General features: G+C 39.8%; 1 protein-coding gene across 2 annotated transcripts; it reads right to left on the reverse strand.

Annotated features, from left to right (window-relative positions):
* Positions 1 to 1,754: 1,754 nt before the first annotated feature.
* Positions 1,755 to 18,556, reverse strand: RB195_009781 (uncharacterized protein; the record flags this gene model as incomplete). 2 transcript variants are annotated; one of them, XM_064190487.1, is made up of 4 exons in its annotated part: positions 1,755 to 1,812; positions 2,229 to 2,280; positions 2,364 to 2,882; positions 18,523 to 18,556. In XM_064190487.1, the coding sequence occupies 4 exons, from the start codon at positions 18,554 to 18,556 to the stop codon at positions 1,755 to 1,757; spliced, it is 663 nt and encodes a 220-aa protein (XP_064048069.1). The 2 variants fall into 2 exon arrangements, with proteins under 2 accessions (XP_064048069.1, XP_064048070.1); XM_064190486.1 differs by lacking the exon at positions 1,755 to 1,812 and having other exon boundaries at positions 2,239 to 2,882.
* Between the last annotated feature and the right edge of the window lie 9 nt (positions 18,557 to 18,565).

The raw sequence follows: 18,565 nt of genomic DNA on the forward strand, positions 1-18,565 counted from the left end.
TCCACGAATCTGAGGTGGTGCGGATTTCAGGTGGAGTATTCGTATACGGGATAGTATATTATGAAGAGGGGGATGATTCCGTCCATTTTTTCATAAATGCCGTAAAAAACGGCCCGGAAGATACGGGCGAGCGTTCTGGCGCACTATTTTCTACAAGGAGTTCGACTGGAGCGCGTCAGCCTTGTGCGGCGCCGAACCTTCCGGACCGTTTTTTACGGCAATTAGGAAGAAATGGATGGAATCACCCTCCTCTCCATAATCTACTATCCCTTATAAGAATACTCCACCTGAAATCTGCACCACCTCAGATTCATGGGGTGATGCCTTTAGAAGTACCATGCCAGGAGATCGAGAATATTGGGATCTCTCCGCGATCAGATAGGGCAAGGGATGTGGTTCACAAATTTGATAGCGACTACGTTCAAATGCCTCCAGTTAATAAGATTGTTTTCTGGGTAATAAAAGGGAACGTGCCATATTTGTTTGTGGAGAGATTTTAACGCGCTCAGTTTCGTGATGTGTTGCTTTTTGACGCGTAGGATGGCGCCTGAGATGTAGAAAATGTCACGTCACGTAGAAGATCCTGGTTCGGTTATATCGGAGATGATGACTACGGGAGGCCGAGCGTTAGCGGGCGGAATCAGTACTCGATCGAGTACCACACACCTACACCTACCACGTGCCTAGAAAAACCTACGATACTACTGATCCAAAGGGAGCGAGTCCACATTTTCATGTTTACTGTTTAAACAACTGAAATAAGATTAGATATTCCTCAAACTTCAGATATGTGAGTTGTACCTTGCCTTTTAATGCACGATACTATTCACGTCGTCCGGATATTAATAAAAAAATGCATTGATAACTATCAGTAAATACTCGGATTTCGGGAAGGTGAATCAAAAAATCTTTCAAGAAATCGAATCTGCTCACTTCTTTTTAGTAGACGCCCCAGTAAGGCTCAGTTTAGTAGCAGAAGAATAGTGGCAGAATTAAAAAAAACCATGAAGTGGGCTTGACCGAGTTAAGCTACTAGTTCCTCCCCAGCGGTGGTTTTCTTTCTTCTCAGAACGAAGAAGAAAGAGGCTTTAAATGATCCAAATATCGATGAAGCTGTTTCGAGAAGATGTGAGAGATTTTAGGTGAAGACTAAAGCCAGTCGTAATGTCGATCGCTTCTTCTTACACCTTCGTACAACTTTCCATATTCCTCATTCCTTGCGTGCATTTTTGTGTTCCACCTTTTTGCAACTATCTAATGTAACAGGATCCATCAAGGTATGTGCGACCTGCCTAAGATGTAGGGAATGAATGTCCCGGGCGGCCTCTAAACACTGTGCGTGCTGCCACTAGTATAATGGTCCAAATGTGTTACCGCAAGCAATTCTGTTGACAGACTATTCTATGTTTACAAATCCTTTTTTAAAGTTGAAAAAGAAAAAGAAATTATATGAATTTCTCACAACAACTAACCGTCAAATTGAACTTGGATCGCATTTAAGCCTAAAGAAGCAGGTAGGACGAAGATAGATAGACGTTTTCACAACCTCGCAATAGGAAGATAGTGGACAGGAGGGTGCTCTTCAAATCAAGGATCGAAAACGGTTTAATTTGTACGAATACGTTTGTTTTCCTCGAGAGTCGAAAGTAATCATATCAACATTCATTGTAATTCCTTGATAGAATGATAACAGTGCAGAAATCCGGTTTGATCTAGGAATTATGAAAAGTAGTTCTCAATAGTTGCCACGTATTTTAGTCGAATTTTCTACAGGAAAGCTGTGTGCTCCGCCTCGTTTCCCTGCTTGCCATACTGAAATGCAACATGTTAGGAATAGTAAGGATTGTGAACAGAAGAAATTGTCGAAAATAACTACTTGCACACAGCTACAATATTCAGCCGTAACTGTTGATTATGAAACGATATTTAATTTTTTGCTCTACCGGAATTTGAGCACCAAAGGAAAATCATTGAAAAACATTAACAGCAACATTCTGATCTATTTAGTGATTAAAGGTGAAGGAAAAGCGATTTGTGCTTAATATATGTGTGAAGTAGCTCGTCCTTTCATATTAATACATTTAGGTTGCTGAGTAGATTACCAATTTTGAAAAGAAAAAAACAGGTTCCATGTTGTGCATGGACTCTGTATTTTTCAAAATTCTTGAACATGAGATTTTTGCTAAGATTCCACAGAAAAACTATAGACACCAATAAGCAGAACTCACATGCGTTTGTTCAGAACGTACCGTCGACGTTTTCGTCGACTTCGAATGGTGACTGTTCATGATCCGCATACATCAACCAATCCGGGTAATCGTCCGTATAGTCCCGCTTCGAGTTCTGGAACATCCTAGCTCCACCTCTTTTGTCGAGCACGAACGCTCGTCCTCCACCTCGTTTGAATGCTCTAGCACCTCCTCTCTTCTCATCTTCGAAGAACGCTCGAGCACCGCCCCGCAGTTCAATTGTTGAGAAGCCACGAGCCCCTCCTCTCTTCCAGTCCGTGAATGGTCTGGCTCCGCCTCGTTTCTCATCGTTGAAGAATGCTCGAGCACCTCCTCGCTGCTCTATTCCGTAGAAGGCTCTGGCTCCTCCTCTCTTTGGTTCAACGAAAGCACGACCTCCACCTCTTTTCTCTAGCTGAGACGGTACGGCTCCGCCTCGTACTTCTAACGGCACAAAGGCACGCGCTCCGCCTCGTTTCAATTCTCTGAACGCGTGTGCTCCGCCCTTTTTGTCTGCAGGGAATACTCTGGCTCCGCCTCGTTTGTTGTCTTCGAAAAAAGCTCTGGCCCCGCCCCGCTCCTCAATCGGTACGAACGCTCGTCCACCTCCTCGTTTCTCAATAGAATCGTCGTCGGCATGAGAGACGGCAGCAGCTGAAACAGAAGGAGAAAATTGTAGAGGATAAAGGAGAAAATCAAAGAATTAAACTCTCAAGTTTATGTACGCTTGTGTTTCAAGCAACACAGAGTTTCTCCGCAATGTATTTGTGCAAAATTCAGAGACAACGTTCCGATGATGATGATTTTCGGTTTGGTTTTGAGTTTTCTAATGTATTAAATGTAAGTACGAGGGGGCCGTATCGTCTCAGTTAGAGAAAAGACGTGGAGGTCGTGCTTTCGTTGAATCAAAAATAGTATTAGATGCGGTTAAGGATGTTGTTCGCAAGAGGTCCTCAAAAAAATCCTAACGAGGCAACATTTCGCAAACAAGTGCCAAAGTGAAAGCTCGTAGATTGAATTACGTTGTTTGTACGTTGTGAACGTTGATGCTTTGTGGAGTACTTTCGCCACTTATTCACTTTACATGCTTTAATTTCGTTATTCCAGTAAGTGTGAAGATTTGCATCATTGTTTAAAGTAGGGCGCTAGTGCTCCTGAGATCTCATATTCTTGGATTTGTGGAGAATATCCCTTCATCTTGTTGTCATTGAAAAAGACTACCTCTTCTGATGGAATGTTTCTAACATCGAAAATCTCGTTATCTTCGGTTCAACCCTCGCATATAACAAAACCATGATTTGCTTTCTAGGTGTCAACCTTTTGTATACGTCGACGTTGCAACGGAGATTTTTTTATTTTCTTCGATTTCTCAGAGTACAACGGAGACTTTTCTTTCTGAATAGGGTAATGTGGTTATCGACAAGTTGACAAGACATGCCTTGGATCTTAGATGCTGGAAGCACCCAGCGAAAAATGCAGAAGTTTTCGTGTATTAGCGTCTAGCTCTGTGTTTGCGTCTAAGATTGGCGAAACGATAGGTGTCCGTGTTCGGTTTGTTTATCCGCAGAACTAAGTTGTCGATTTGTTTATTTGACAACGAACCGACGAAAACATGTCTGAGCGCACGACAACGAACACGTCAACTGGTCCCAGAGGGAAGATTCGGTGGGGCGACGTTCGATAGAACTGTGGTAGTCACATTCGGAGCTTTTTGGAGTGCAAGAGTTATTGCATCGCGCCGTAAAGCCGCGTACAAGTCGAGAACGCGTGTCCAATGAACCATCTTTTATATTTTACTGGAATTGCATGCGCTTCGTTCGGCGAGAAGAATTTATTTCCGCGGACGTGGTAGAGCGGCTGTATAGAAATGTTTGACATGGCCCTCAGGACTATACGTTAAAGGGTTAGAGAAGTAGAAGTAGAACCTACCTAGTAAATTGTTATCCGGTTGTCGAAAAAGGAAATCTTTTGAGCAACAAATAAGTTCTAGTAGTGGTTGTTTTATTGTTGAAAGTAATAATTTCATTGAATTATTACGGATTCACCATTCGCTATTTCCTACATTAGGAACACTGAAGAGGATCCTGCACGAACATGGTGAGGGTGAGGACGGGGTCAGAAATGTGCTGAATACGATTTGTAGGTGCAAAATCTACGCGAGTTTAGTCTAGGAGTTACAGCCATGGAGCAGCTCCGGCAACTTTGTTTCCTCGAGACACTGGAACTAAGGGAACGAAAACTAGAGATCTATGGGAAAGGTGGTTTTTCCTTCGCTTTGATCTCTTCTTTGTTTGAGAATAATTTGGAATATTTCAACCCCAAAGAGTAATTGTGAAAGAAGAGGAAAATTTCGGGATTTTAAGAAAAGCGTCTGGCAGATATGAGGAGAAAAGTAAATTTGGAATCTTCTTTTCATAGGTTTTGTTTACGTTAAATTTTATTTCGGTTTAATGATGTACTAGCTACGATAAGGTAAAAAAGAATACATTTCTTTTTTTCAAATTTTTAATCTACCCAAAAAAACACTTTCACCTTTAGTAATTGTTTCTTATTATCTTAAGTATAGAGGACTTTAGGAGGATTTTAATGAATGCGTAAAACTAAAGTGTTAAAGAACAACATGAGGATAACAATAAAAATCTCATTCTGCTGAGCATTTGTACAGATGAGGAAAAAGAGTTATATTTCTGCCACCCTAAAAAATTTCGGTAGTAACGACCGTCATTGGATTTGCTCTATGTATGACTGGTAACCAACTGGCTTTATCCTGGTTTACTTATAATGAGTACTAGACCCTAAATCGTCATGGTAGATAAATCTGAAGCCGTCACTAGAGCGACAATAGATAAAATCAGTAGTCAATATGGCAATAATTAGTATTTATTACCTAATTTCTCCGGTGTATAAAAACCGAAAAAAAACCACCTTTTAATCATCGAGATTTTATGACGTTTTCTCTGTATCCCTCGTGGAAGTAGCAATGTTGCACACGTTGTTTGTTAGTCTCTGATCTTTGCAGTGTACTGAGTGTTTTCGGTCTTGTGTAGACAATTGAATTGGACGGAGGAGCATAGATAGCTATTTGTACGTGCTTCGATTAGGTTGCAGAAGAGTAAAGTAACCCACTAGTGAGGTCTTCTAATTCAAAGTCTTTTTAAAGACTCTTTCTTGCAAAAATAAATGGCGAAAAATTTGAATCGACAAAGGCAACATTAAATGCACCATAAATCTTGCATCCGTTCGGATAATCAATGAGATTTTTGGACTTTATAACTTCATAGTCTATGAGGACATAATCTTTTGAGCTAAACATTGTTTTTTCCATCTTTTATCCGTGGTAATAAGCTCGCCAATCGCCGGTCTCGAATAGCCGTTTGGCATAGTTAAATCGCTCATAATCGTATAGATGAGAAAGAATGTTCGGAATGAATGCAAAGGAATCGCTCTCATTGCCCTGACCGCTAGTCCCTAGTCGTGGATGTTTTGACTGACATATAGCTACGATATTTTCTCTAATGAAACACGGACTAGAAGTCATTACCTTATAGTTGGATACATGTCAGCCAGTTCCTTTCCAAAGTTGTCTTCATGGGCTCAAGGAGAAAAAAAAAGAGTGCCATTCGAAAAAAAGAGATTCCAGAGAAGTATACTGTGATTTCCATAAATTAACAAAGGAGGAGATTTATTCAGAAACGGTTATTATATTAATGGCGATTTTCATCTACTGCACTCTCCATCTCGGTTATGTTTTTTTTCGTCCTTTCCTGAGTTAAGAGAAGAAACTTTTTAGAACTGGACTATGAATAATTCTTTTAGTTTTTGTCCTGTGGGCGCAGCTATGTTTAGCGGGATTTTTGTGAGTGAGTAGACTAGTATCTCGAAACTCCACATAGTCAACAACAATAAATAAATATATATGTTGTAATAAATAATAATATAATACATAATATAATACAATAGAGAGGTTCCTTTTCAGCCTTATGATTCCTGATTTTCTTTTTTGACTAAGTTCACCGATTCCTAATTCTATATAAAATATTTTTGATGGAAATATATTTTGCAGAAAAAATATTGTTTTCCATTCAACGGACATTCAATCAAGTCAAAGAGCAAATTGGCTTCTGGAGTTTAAGATGATTGAATGAGAGCCCGCATAACTCATTTCAATGGGATTCAAGAATTCAATCTTGTATTTCTGAATGACTGAATTTACCTACGTTTTGAATTGTTCTAGTGCCCAAAATGAAATTTTCTTTTTCTCTTGCTTCATGGGCTCTTAGATTACAAAATTCAAAGGACCTTTCATAGGATCCAGAAGTTTAATCACAGCAAAATTCAACCCTTTCTAACATTCTTTGTTGGAACTGTGTGCTTTCTGCAGTAGAAGCTGTGAACCAGAACCGAGGGGTTTAAGATTGGTTTGAAGGTGGATGAACATTCAGGTATTCTCGAGAAAAATCTTTGCGGGACGTCAGGAAATTCCTAGCTCATCAACTTTGTGACTTTAGGTGAAGCCATCTGAGGGCATGACTCTAATTAGAAGTTTTCAATCCTGCAAACCCAGTATGTATAAATTTTCCTCTTCTAGCATATGAGGGCGGATATAATGGAAGGACAGGGCCATATCTGACTTACGGTTCGCTCCGTTTCTAGCCAAACAGAGGCGGATCGCGAAGGGATTGGTCAGCTTTTGATTCACGGTTTATTCTTTATCATTCACTAGTATGTTAGTCTCACTTTCAATTCTCATTAAAAATCTGCACCTCATTCTCGGCATCTTGTGGATTCCCTATGTCCCGCACCGGACAATTCCAAGACCTCTCCAGTGGAAATCCAATTTTCGTCGAAAAGCGATAAATTTGCATAAAGTAAGGGCACCCAAATGGATTGTGGAAGTCCACGAGGCGCTTGCGAACAAACAGCATTTTCTGGATGGCTGCCGTCATTCACGATAACGAGAACCTATAATTTGCGGAGTGCTATAACTTGCAGAGGTGAAAAAATATTTGATGTTCCCTTTCAGAGATGAGCTTTTCCAGTAAACAAAAGACTGCTTTATGGGAGAAGAGATCTGGACTAATCAAGAGATTGCTTTTCAGGGAATGGACTTTCAGGAAACATGAAACGCACTTTTTGTGCAAGTCGAAAATCACAATAGAGTTAATCATCTATTATGAAAATATTTCCATTGCAGAAGACAATCCCGCTTCATTTCTTACGCGTATTTTCAGCAAGAAGAGCATAAGGAGGACATGTTTGAGAGCTTATGCGTGAAAGAAATACGTCACCGCTTTTACCTCAAACATTATCTCCAGCATTCGATCAGACACAATAAAAGGCTATAAGTATTTCGATGGTATGAACGGAAAAAATCATCGAGTATATCGAATAATATATTGAGTAGTAGTGTTGCTATGATGTAAGCTTGTAATTAGAGCTAAGTACGAACACATTCCTGTTTTATGTTTATTGTCTTCGAAGGATTAGGTTAAAGAGTTCCATTAGTTCAATAGTCTATAAAAGTGTTTCACATTCAAAGTTTTCAAGTTTATGGATGATTTTTTAGATTTTCAGTGTTGAGTGATTTCCAGTGTTTACACAGCATCAAAAACATGCCGGTCATTTAAGCAATTGTTGCGTACATTTGAACCAATGGAACAAAAAAATCTACTATCTCAAATTGTACCTAAAACTCCAATCGTAGCAAAATTTTGCGGAAAAGAGTAAAGCTTTCGTCGCTAGACAAAGGGTCATGCTGGTTACTATCATAACAGGACATAATTATTCTGCGGAACTACTAGTCTAGAAAATTAATTAAATGAAGTTCGAAGTAGTATAGTTATTGTTTATTCACTAGCGGCAATTTTACTCATTTTACTCAGGTATCGCAGGCGATTTTGAAATAATCATTCCTATTGCGGCCGATCGAAATGATGAGTGGTGTCCTCTAATGATTTTCGGCGAATAAAAATACAGGAGGATAATACTGATGGCTCAGCATAGTATTTTATCAACAGACATTCATTAACAAAGATTTCTGATTGCAGTGACTCTATCAGGTGTTGTTAAAAAGGAGGAAAGAATCAGGCTTTTGAAAGAAAATGTATTTACTTGTTTATTTCTATGCAAAGATCCGGGAGTAAACAAGAAGTCATAGAAGTGTGTCCTGAAAAGAATAATAAAGCCTCTGCAACTCCTGAGCTAATTATTGCAAGCGAGGAGAGTGACGAGAATGACTGAATGAGATTTGTTATACAGATTTCAGTACAGTTAGATTGGTTTTATGTAGAAAGTATCCTTAACTGTAGGAAAAGTAGAATCGAATTAATGAAGGCTGAATGAGTACTTTTAATGTAAGCGGTCAAGAGAAAGAAAAACTACGAGATTATGAGTTTTTAGGCTGCCATTCTGCCGTATTTTACCGTTTTATTTCAGTTCTGTTGTTGATAAAAATACTTCACGTATCTCCTTCATCTCCTCATGTAGTGTTACTACACTGCTCTGCAGTACTTGAGGGCCGGACAGATGAAGGAGATACGTGAAGTAACATATTAACAACTCGGTGGAAATGAATGGTAGTGCGGGAGTATGTGGCCAGAGGTCTCCCAGGGGTTGTTTTCAGTCTTACGTTTGCATCTAATAACTTTTCTATTCTTCCGTACTAGCAATACATTTCTAGTAGTATCTAATAGCCCTTTCTACGTTGGTGGAGATAGAGACTCCAGGGGAAACACGTTCATCCCTAAATATAGCTTCTATTTTACCGTACTTTAACACGTATCCCTCATATCGTTTTTTTCGGCTCGCTCTCTCTTTCTTTTTGCTGTCATTTTTCATTCATTGAACTCAATTGCCCGGAAACCACACTTGTTGGGATCCTGTTATGTGCTCTAGCAATTTTCCAAACCGTTTCTTCCGTTAATATGTGCAGTCGACTATTATACTTATTTGGTTTAGGTCCACAATAGTACTGAACTAGTTTTTGGACGTTGGAAGAGGACAATTCAGAAGAAAATTCTTGAGAAATATGTCATGTGTTTCATCAGGTCTCTGTAGATGCTGTGCAGCGCAAGTAGTTTATGTATTTATGATGAAGAATTTGATTGGGCGAATTTTGTAAGGTGTGTTCTGAACTTCTTCACTTTGCTGCTTTGTTTAGCATGGCTTCTTCAACTCAAAGTCTAACCTTTCTCTAGCCTCCTATCTAAAAAAGACGTAAAACGGGTTTAGCGCAAATGAGCTGCCCTCCTTCTCCAAATCGAGTCTTCTAAACATGTCTCTGAAAGGTATGAAGACACCCACCAGCTACATCTCATCCATTTTCGTGGACCACCCTGGGGACTGCCGAGTCAATCCTCTTATCTAGCTTGAGTGACGTGGCCAGAGAGAAAGGAGAGCATATTTTTTTGCCGCATGGATGGATTTGGTTGTTTATTTTGAATAAGAAATGCACGCTCAAAAGCTTTTATCCTTACATAGGAACGAGAGCTAGTTCTCTTGGATTGCACTGTCTGCGATATCGGGAAGTATGTAGCTTTGATCAGATCGAAGCTTCAAGTTCAGGAATGGTAATTACTCTTTAGGGCTTAGAAGTTCTGCAAAAAAAAACTTGTATAATGGAGCGAATAGAATGGAATAATTTTTGCTCAATTTCCCCTTATACGTTACAGAAAGCAGTTGTTTTGCAGATTTTCCTGGCGAAAGCAACAGAGCCCTTATCTGATTAAAGTTTGGCGGCGAAGGTTTTTAGCAAAGGGAAACAGTGAGAAAAATGGTCGGTTTAAAAATATAGGAACGCTCTGCTGACAACCATCAATATCCTTGGAGTAGACACATCCAAAAACCCTGTGTACGAGCGTTCATGTAAGTACAAAGATCGAGGTTTTAAATTATTACGCTATGTTTTACGCACAGATGAATCCTCGAAAGCATCCCAGGGTAGGAGGAAACCCTCTCCCTGCACAAAGCGCTTCTATTTCCAGGATGAGAACCGGAAAACTTCACCTATATGCAGATGTTCTGAGCACATCGTAAGCAACGTAATCAGGTGCATACATATGAATCGTTCAAGCGCAGTTGAAAATCCGAATGGGTTACTGCATTTTACTGCGCTCTATGCGGTTCTTATTGGAATATTTGATGGATTGGTTGTCACCAGAGAAATAAGACACGGAAAATCGTGTGATCCTAAATGATTTGGAGAGTTTAATCCGAAACGATCATCAGTAAAAGAACATTCATAAAAGAAGTTAGGTTAATTCTCTACGCTTATTCATCGGAATTGCCTTGTTCAATTTTTAAACCTTACTGACTCTTTCCTGATGATTCCATTCAATCTGAGTTCATGCGGCATTTATTCTAGCAGTAGTGTACCGTTGGCCTTTGCAGCTACGTCACCTCCGCACGGTTGGTTGGTAGAATTTGAATCAATTTTAAGTCTTTCCTTATGCTCAGTGGTGGGAATATATGGGAATAAGACAGCTCTTGATGATGGAACAAACGTGTCCAATGGGTAAGTATAAACAGCGCCACATTCTTCAACTGTGTGCGTGTCTGCCGCACGTCCTTTCTCTACCTGCCACATGCTAATCTTTCCCTCTATTTTACCTCAGTTGAAGGCGCAATCTTGTTAGCATGCCGACGACAGTGTCCAACAATGTAGTCGAATTTTTTTTTCGCCCTGCGGGACAATATTCGGACATCAGAGAAGTGCTTAATGAAGAGTTATCAAATGTTCGATCTGTTCTGTAATTGGTGTTTCTTCCGGGACATCATCCGACGACGCAGGCTTACGAATGGAGCGCGACAAAATAGGCGAGGTCCCACGCGGCGGATTTAAAAGAAAACTGCTTTGTCGTCATTGTGTTAAAGATATTCGGCAACGCTATCCATCATTACTTCATTTCTAAGGGGATACGTAAAACATTACCGCTGAATGTGACGAGAATGACAATTATCCCACTTTACAGTGCAAATGGTGTCACTGTTGAGCGGAATTATATGCCGACTCCAAAGAAGTCTGGAAATCAACTGGGGGAATGAGTATCTAGCTTGAGTCATGCTTGCATTGAACAATGTTTGACTCCGTTAAGTCTAACAGAAAGTTCGATACTCTCATAGAAACGATATTTTTTGAAGCTGGAATTCCCAGGTACAACAGTTTTTCAGAATCGCAGAATCGCAAACACTTTTTTCTGCAGCTGGTCAATATTCTGACCTATGGTTAAGCGAAAACGATCAACGAAAACTATGAGTGTGGAACCTGGCATGGGAAACTTCGAACGGCTAAATTTCATGCTGATAAGGAGAAGGGCTCAGCTGGACACTTTGTAGAAGTGGGTTTATGTGGTTGTTTAACTGGAACTATTTGATAGACAATATCAAATACTAGGATTCGAACATGCTTTCCTTTCCTTGCAGCGCTTTCGGCGGCAGTATGGTCGTCAAATTCAATGACTGACTTAAAAAAAAGGCACGTTATTCGCTTGCCTATCGAGAAATCAGAGCAGTCAGGGAACGGATGATGGAGCTGGAATTGTTCCTAGAATAAAGAATGCGAGTATTCTTCGCAGGGTATCTGACAATGTAATTATTGTACATGTCTGGTTTAGTGATATCGGCTTCCGTTGAGCTCTGACTGTCAGCAGAACTCTACCGGTTTCACCCCATGCAACTATTAGAAAACATTTCGGAGCATTACGGAGATTCGAAGAATGGGATCTGAAGAGAGAACGTCTGATCAATGGAGAACGCAGAAAAAGTTGTATTCTCTGAGATGTTATTATTCCAACAGGGCGATTCAGCAAAAATATCTGTCGGAGTTACAGGAAGTGATACATCCGCACAAACGCGACTACCTGGCACCTCTAAATAAACGGCAAGGTAGAGCTAACCACTAGTTAACAGTTCCCCAGACACTTTATAGAAAACTTTGTAGTTATTTAAGTATTTTAAGTTTAGTAAGTTTATTAGGATCTACTCTGATTAGCATTTTGCACTTTCCATTCGTTTAGAAAAGAGGGAAAAAGTATTGTAGGTCAGACACGAAACGGGTAGAATAAGCACGGATGAATTACAACGAACAATTCAGTTGAACATATTCCACGCCGGCTAAAATTTACATCCGGTAATTCAATATGTCAGAACTGATTTGTTCACTTATTGAAAATCAAATGTAAAGAGCATCTGGAAGAATCTTGAAACATGTAGAATCAGGTGAAAATTTTCTCAAAGCTCAAAAGACTATTCAGGAGCCGAATTTTCCAGAAACTCTATATTTTTCACCGTTTTGTTAGGAATTTTACTGGATTTATTATTCGAAGCGTCAATAAGACATGCATTTCTCTCATAACCACGCAGCTTAGATTCCTGTCAACGAGGTGAAAACACATTTTGATTTTTTTTCGCTCCTATTAGTCATAGTAGTCGAATATCTCTTTTTCATAGTGTGATTGATTTTCATAGTGATGAATGAAGTATGTTCGCACTCTGAATGGGTAATTTTGAGAGGAAAAGGATTTTGAGAGGATTTTTTTTTCCTGGATACTACGACTATTTCCTCTCCCATGCATCAGCTGCGAAAAAGTCAATAGATGCGAAACGAAAAATCTTAGAATTTCTATCTTAGTGCGAAATGCAGACTCTTTGCGCAGTAAGTGGATTTGTGGAATTATACATCGCATCCTGCAACAAATATGGTAGAGTCGATGTGTGTCATCAGCAATTGCGTCTCTGTATTATTGCTTAGCATATCCTTATTGTGGAGCAATACTCAGCTGGTAAAAAAAAGTCGACAAGTCTACCTTTAAGCGATTTGGAGGCGCGAAAGTACATATTTGGGCACCATTTTCATTTATAACTTGAGTTTCTTTGACTTATGGTTTCACTGGTGGTCGTAAAACGCAATCCAACAAAAAATACAGTTGCAGTTGTTTTTTTCACCCTAAAGTTTAACTAATGGAATATGACAAACAGGTGCTCTAGATTATTTCACGATGTGGGGGGTAAAAACGTCATCCACTGATTATGTTATGTAGATCCTCGAATGATTAGAATTAGAAAAAAAATTAGAATTAGAATTAGAATCCACTGAAGGAAATACCAAGATCCGTAGTGCAAACAACGTTGTTCATAATCTAAACGCTTCATCCCGTTCAAGTGAGCTATTCAGTTTTTCAGCTCAGCTTCTTCGTCGCTCGAGCCGTTTAGATGATAGCGCTTCATGAAAGAGCGATTTCAGCATTGGATGATTGCTTTTAAGAGGCCAATAACACTTATACGGGGTTCATTTTTCTCGTCTTAGAACACGATTCCAATTTAAGCTTTCGCTTGCGGAAATCGAAATTGTGCTGAGAATTCCCGATGGATGCGGATGCATGACGTCGCCAACGCTGGATGGGTTTATTTCACTGGCTATCCAAAACATTAGTCTTGGGAATAGCCAGTACGTTCATAGAAGTGATGAATCAGGATGTACTGTTATTTAATTAGACCCGGCAAACACTGGGTCCTATTTCTTACAGCTCTTATTTATTATTTATTATTTATTATTTATTGCAGACTGGATGAGGAAATCGTGAGTGGAGAATCACAAGAGACTGCTCATCTCATTTCTACTACTACTGAGATCGGAAAAGTCGTAAAATTTTCTCTATTCCTCCGCACCTAAGAGAGGAAACGCATTAAATTATTTGCAGCTTCCAATGACGCTGAGAGAGCTTCCATGTTCATTGAGATTGGCTACTCATCGTAGACGGGAACGTGGATCTTTGAGACTGAGATTAGCGCCCGCTTAGAAGCGATGGTGTTTTACTCCTCTCACATCCTCTTCCGATTTGTCTGACACGCTAAGAATCACGAAAAACAAATCATCCGTTGATAGTTGGTTTAGGAAAACGTAGGGAAGAGCCGGAGCCATTAGGAAAATTCCCTTATTTTCCTGAATTATGGTTTCGAATACCAGTAAGCAGTGAAAAGGTCGGCGAAGCCCAAGCGAAAGACAGCAGTAAAACACATAGACATGAAAGAAAAATGGAACAATATTTTTCTCTCTTGATTCGTAACTTAACCTTTCTTTTGGTTTTTGGGCAGTAGCTCAGCTCTGGATTGCGATAAGATTTGTTTTGCGCTGTAGAATCCGAATGCAGTCTGCTGGAGAACCTTTCTTTTGTTTATTTCTCCAAACAAGTGAATTATTCAGTACAACCTCTCATTTTAGGAATGGTTATATTTCTCAAATATTGAGAATAGTATAAAAAAGTCAGTCACAGTCTTCTTAGCTTCCGCTTGATACCATTTCGTGGCTGCTCTAGGTAAAACATCCCAGAGTTTTCACTTTTAAATTCAAAGGATAACTATCTCTTCTTCTCTTTTAGCTCGGTTTGGTGTCATAGTGACATATGCTATAGAGCAAAGATGTCTCCGAAAGTTCTGAGAAGGAACATTGAGAAAATTCGTCAAATATTAATTACATGCACTTTCTACTTCGCTACCTAGCTGTCGACTTCTAAAGAACTAGGAATCCTGCTATAATTCCAGAGTGTGGGAATCTATGCAGTTGGCGTTCTCTCGGACATTGTGAAGTACAAGTAAGAAGGTCTGGAAGTGCTGCAAACCCCTTTTTACAAGGAGTAGTTGGAGTACAACACTACTCAGAGATTGCAACTTGTTGATAGTCGAATTTAAGCAACAGCCAAGATTGTTAACAAAATTTATTACGGCTAACGTTTCGGCGTTGTCGCCTTCGTCAGAGCCTGGAAAGTAAGAACATTTGCAATATATCCTCTCAAATGCCTCATCCAGAACAATTCATCATCCCCTAGGATATTACACCCGGAAACAAAAACCAAAAAAGCCCAAATCGTTGTGCCTACCTTAGTAGCCGCGTTGCCAATCTCTATGCCAAGATTCAAGGAAAGTCGAACTTTCGCACTACTCAGAGACTTTTGTGTTAGTGACGTTAATATCAAGTATGAAAAACATGCTTGAAAATGTTAGAGGTTTGATTCTTTGCTTCTGTAGAGCTTGGTACGTAACTTGCAAGTATTACGACGAAGACGGAGGGACCTGCTGCGAATGCCGGAACGAGGCACCCCAGAAGCACATAAAGATATCGCTGTGCCCAACGAGGCATCCCTTTACATTTTGATCGCTGAGGATTAGTAGAGATGTTAGTCGATGAGGCAAAAAATACACGAGAGAAACCAAAACCAAGCTTCACTGTTTCCTTTCGTCAATTCCGTACGCATAAAAAATAGCTTATTTTGGTATTCTGATGTTTCGGATGCCCCTCATGCTTTGGTTCTTGGATTTATGAGAGCTGTTTTTATGGGGATGCTCGTGGATCACCTTCCCAATCCTCTCTGCAGGCAATGTCTTTGGAAAATGTCAAGAGGTGCGAGAATTTGTACTATAACCCAGTGTTAGAAGCTCCTAGAATCGAAAACATGAAAGTTTCACGAATAATAATTTAAGCTGCACTAGATCTCATTTCGCTTTAATGAGATGTAAGAGTTGATTAGAATAACTATATTTGTATATATTGCTCTTTCACGGATGATTTGTCAAATGAGTTTTTTTAGCTACGACACGCATTAGATTGGGCCAATAAGCGGGATTCAAATTTATTTTGTGAAGCTTTCTGACAGCCCCCGTTTGACGAAGTCGAATTGAATGCGACTGAATGTCGTTTCTCCGTTAAGAGGAGATTTTGAAAACTAATCACATTCAATTGCAAACATTGAGTAATATCGTGCCATCGCATAGATAATGCGGTTTTGTAACGGCAATGAAGGAGTGTTTTTCACGACAACGATTCTTTGAAAGGAAACCATTGAAAGTCTACCGAGAATGGAAAGAAAACGACTGGGAGGGTGTCTTAGATATGAAAGAAGTTTGGTTTACCTTGATTTCAGCAAAAAAAAGTTTTGCAAAGGTTTATTCTATTGACTGTAGCATAATTTGCTGGTGGGTCATCACGAGGAGCTTAAAGACACAAAGTGAAGAAAAATTTTGTCACCACTCAGAAGAGATGAAATGTAAGTGCGAAGAAAATTTTCCGAAAAATTCGAACGTGAAATGAATCCTCATTAATTCAAACAAAAACATACTATCCTTCGAGTCGAAGATCACAGCGCGCAAAACATTAGAGGCATTTTGGTTAATTGCCAAAGGTCCAAAAAAGAAAAACAGAAGGGATGAGTGCATTGCGATCACAAACGAGCTGGCCCCATGTCAAGATCTGTGAGGGCTTTGATCTACGGGGCGGTCTGCCAGGTCCCTTATAAAGACCTTTGTGACTCGCAGTTGTGGGTGGTAGTGGTCTGTTGCGTTACCAAATTTAGCAAATGAGGTAGGCATTAGCCGATGAGTTCTTCGCTGAGTACGCTTGTCGTCTGAATGTTTTCTGTAGGGTTGTGAGGCGCTTGGGAGGAGAAGTTACTGATGGTTTCGACTTTTAAAGGCCCAGAGGAAAGCGTTAGCGCCGGAACGTTGGATGCTAATGAAGATCAGTACTGATCCTGGTCACAGCTTAAGCAAGTCAATATAAAAGCTACGCATTCAACATCCCAGCATTCAAGGACAGTCGAACATGGGCAATACTCAGAGATGTACTAGTAAGCTGCTTTCGACTGGTATACGAAATTCTTTCTTTGAGACAGAAGATCGCCGGCGAAGGACAGACCGTCCATTTTCTCCGCCGCTGCCAACAAAGTCATGTCATCCCGAGTTTCGGAGCCAACATTGGTGACTCCCAGATGTTCTCGTAATTTTACTTTATTCTTTACTTTCTTGGTTTGGAGTTTCAATTTATTCTTCAGTCATGAACAAAAGTCGAATATCTGTGTAATGCGCGCATATTGTTTATTTACTTATTTGTTTTTCACAAAAGTAGTAGGAAATGACTCGGGCATGTTTACCTTACTTCTGTTTTCGTCCTCATTCACCATACACTTTTACGTTCCTTTACGTTTAGCTTAAGTTAAGAACAAATAATTAAACACATAATTTTGAAACTCTTAGCCCGTTGTCGGAGACGCCAGAATTCACATCTCTCTCCCAAAATGGTTGAACAGCCTCCGCTCGTGAGGATATGAAAATTGGAATTAAAATTCATGAAATCATGACCCAATGCTTCAATGATTTTAAGAAAAAAGTCCTGTCCTATTTTTGGCTGCTTAATCGGTATTCGTAGAATGACTGATATTCTTTTGAAGTTGGGATAGTGCGACCTTGCAAATTACAGTCTGTTAGATAATTGCTGGAGAATACTAGTCGCAAAATCCGGAGAAAAGGAAAGGCGAAAATGCTGCGAAAAAGCCGCTGCAAGCTTAATCGTATTTCCTCCAATGATACGTGTGATCGTCCAGGTTACATTGTTTCTCGCAACAGAACAGCAAAAAAGATAGAAAAGGTTCTTTTGAGTTTTAAAACCGAAAGATCTCACAAGAAGGAACTGCACTGTTCTTAGTCGAAAACAGCGTACATAGTTCGGCAATGAAAAGGTGATAGAACTTTTAGTAAACGCTTTGAATAATCAGTTTTCGAGGTATTGACGCGAGCTCTCGGGAGTTTGGAGTTAGGAGAAGAACATGAGAGGATTTTGACTCCCTTCGAATAATCGCGTGTAGGCGGACTACGGAATATTTGTTTTGACGTTTATACATTTCGAAAACAGAATCAGCTGAGATTAGCGATCAACGGATGTAAATAGTTGAACCGATCCCTGTCTGAATAACATCACTCAGGGAGAGAATTTTTTTCCTCGTAACTCCATCAAGGTTAAGCAGCCACAAGTTACAGTGCTACTGTTTTACACTATGAACACTATACTTCAGGGAAAAGTGAAGATATTGATGAGAATCCGGGGATTTTGTCAGATTTTTCTTGACGAAAACTGAGCAAACAACGCGAATCTCTACTGATGAATCTCTTCATCTCGTAAATATACTTTAAAAAAATGTGATTATAAAACTCTACAAACGCTATACTGTAGCGCATGTACCTTACAGTAATTAAAAACGCGTGAGAATTTCGTACGTAAACGATTCGGTGAAGCATATCTAAAGAGGAAGGAGTGCTCCTGCTTCGGGCAGAAGAATGTTTTGAAGGAATGTTATAGTTAGTTGTTAATTTTTTTCTTAAGTGCTAAAGTTGGGAAGCATACACGGGTTTTTCTTCAGGATTACGGATATGATATGGATATGCTCAGGAGTGATGATTCTGAATTATGATTCGAGTAGGAAGCATATGTGAGGTGGAAATTCAAAGAAAATCAAGTGTAAGCTGGACGAACCTGCTGCGATGACAACCAGAGCGGCGGCTCGCATGTTGTGAGG

The sequence above is a fragment of the Necator americanus genome, chromosome III, assembly GCF_031761385.1.
Source record: "Necator americanus strain Aroian chromosome III, whole genome shotgun sequence".
Classification (NCBI taxonomy): domain Eukaryota; kingdom Metazoa; phylum Nematoda; class Chromadorea; order Rhabditida; family Ancylostomatidae; genus Necator; species Necator americanus.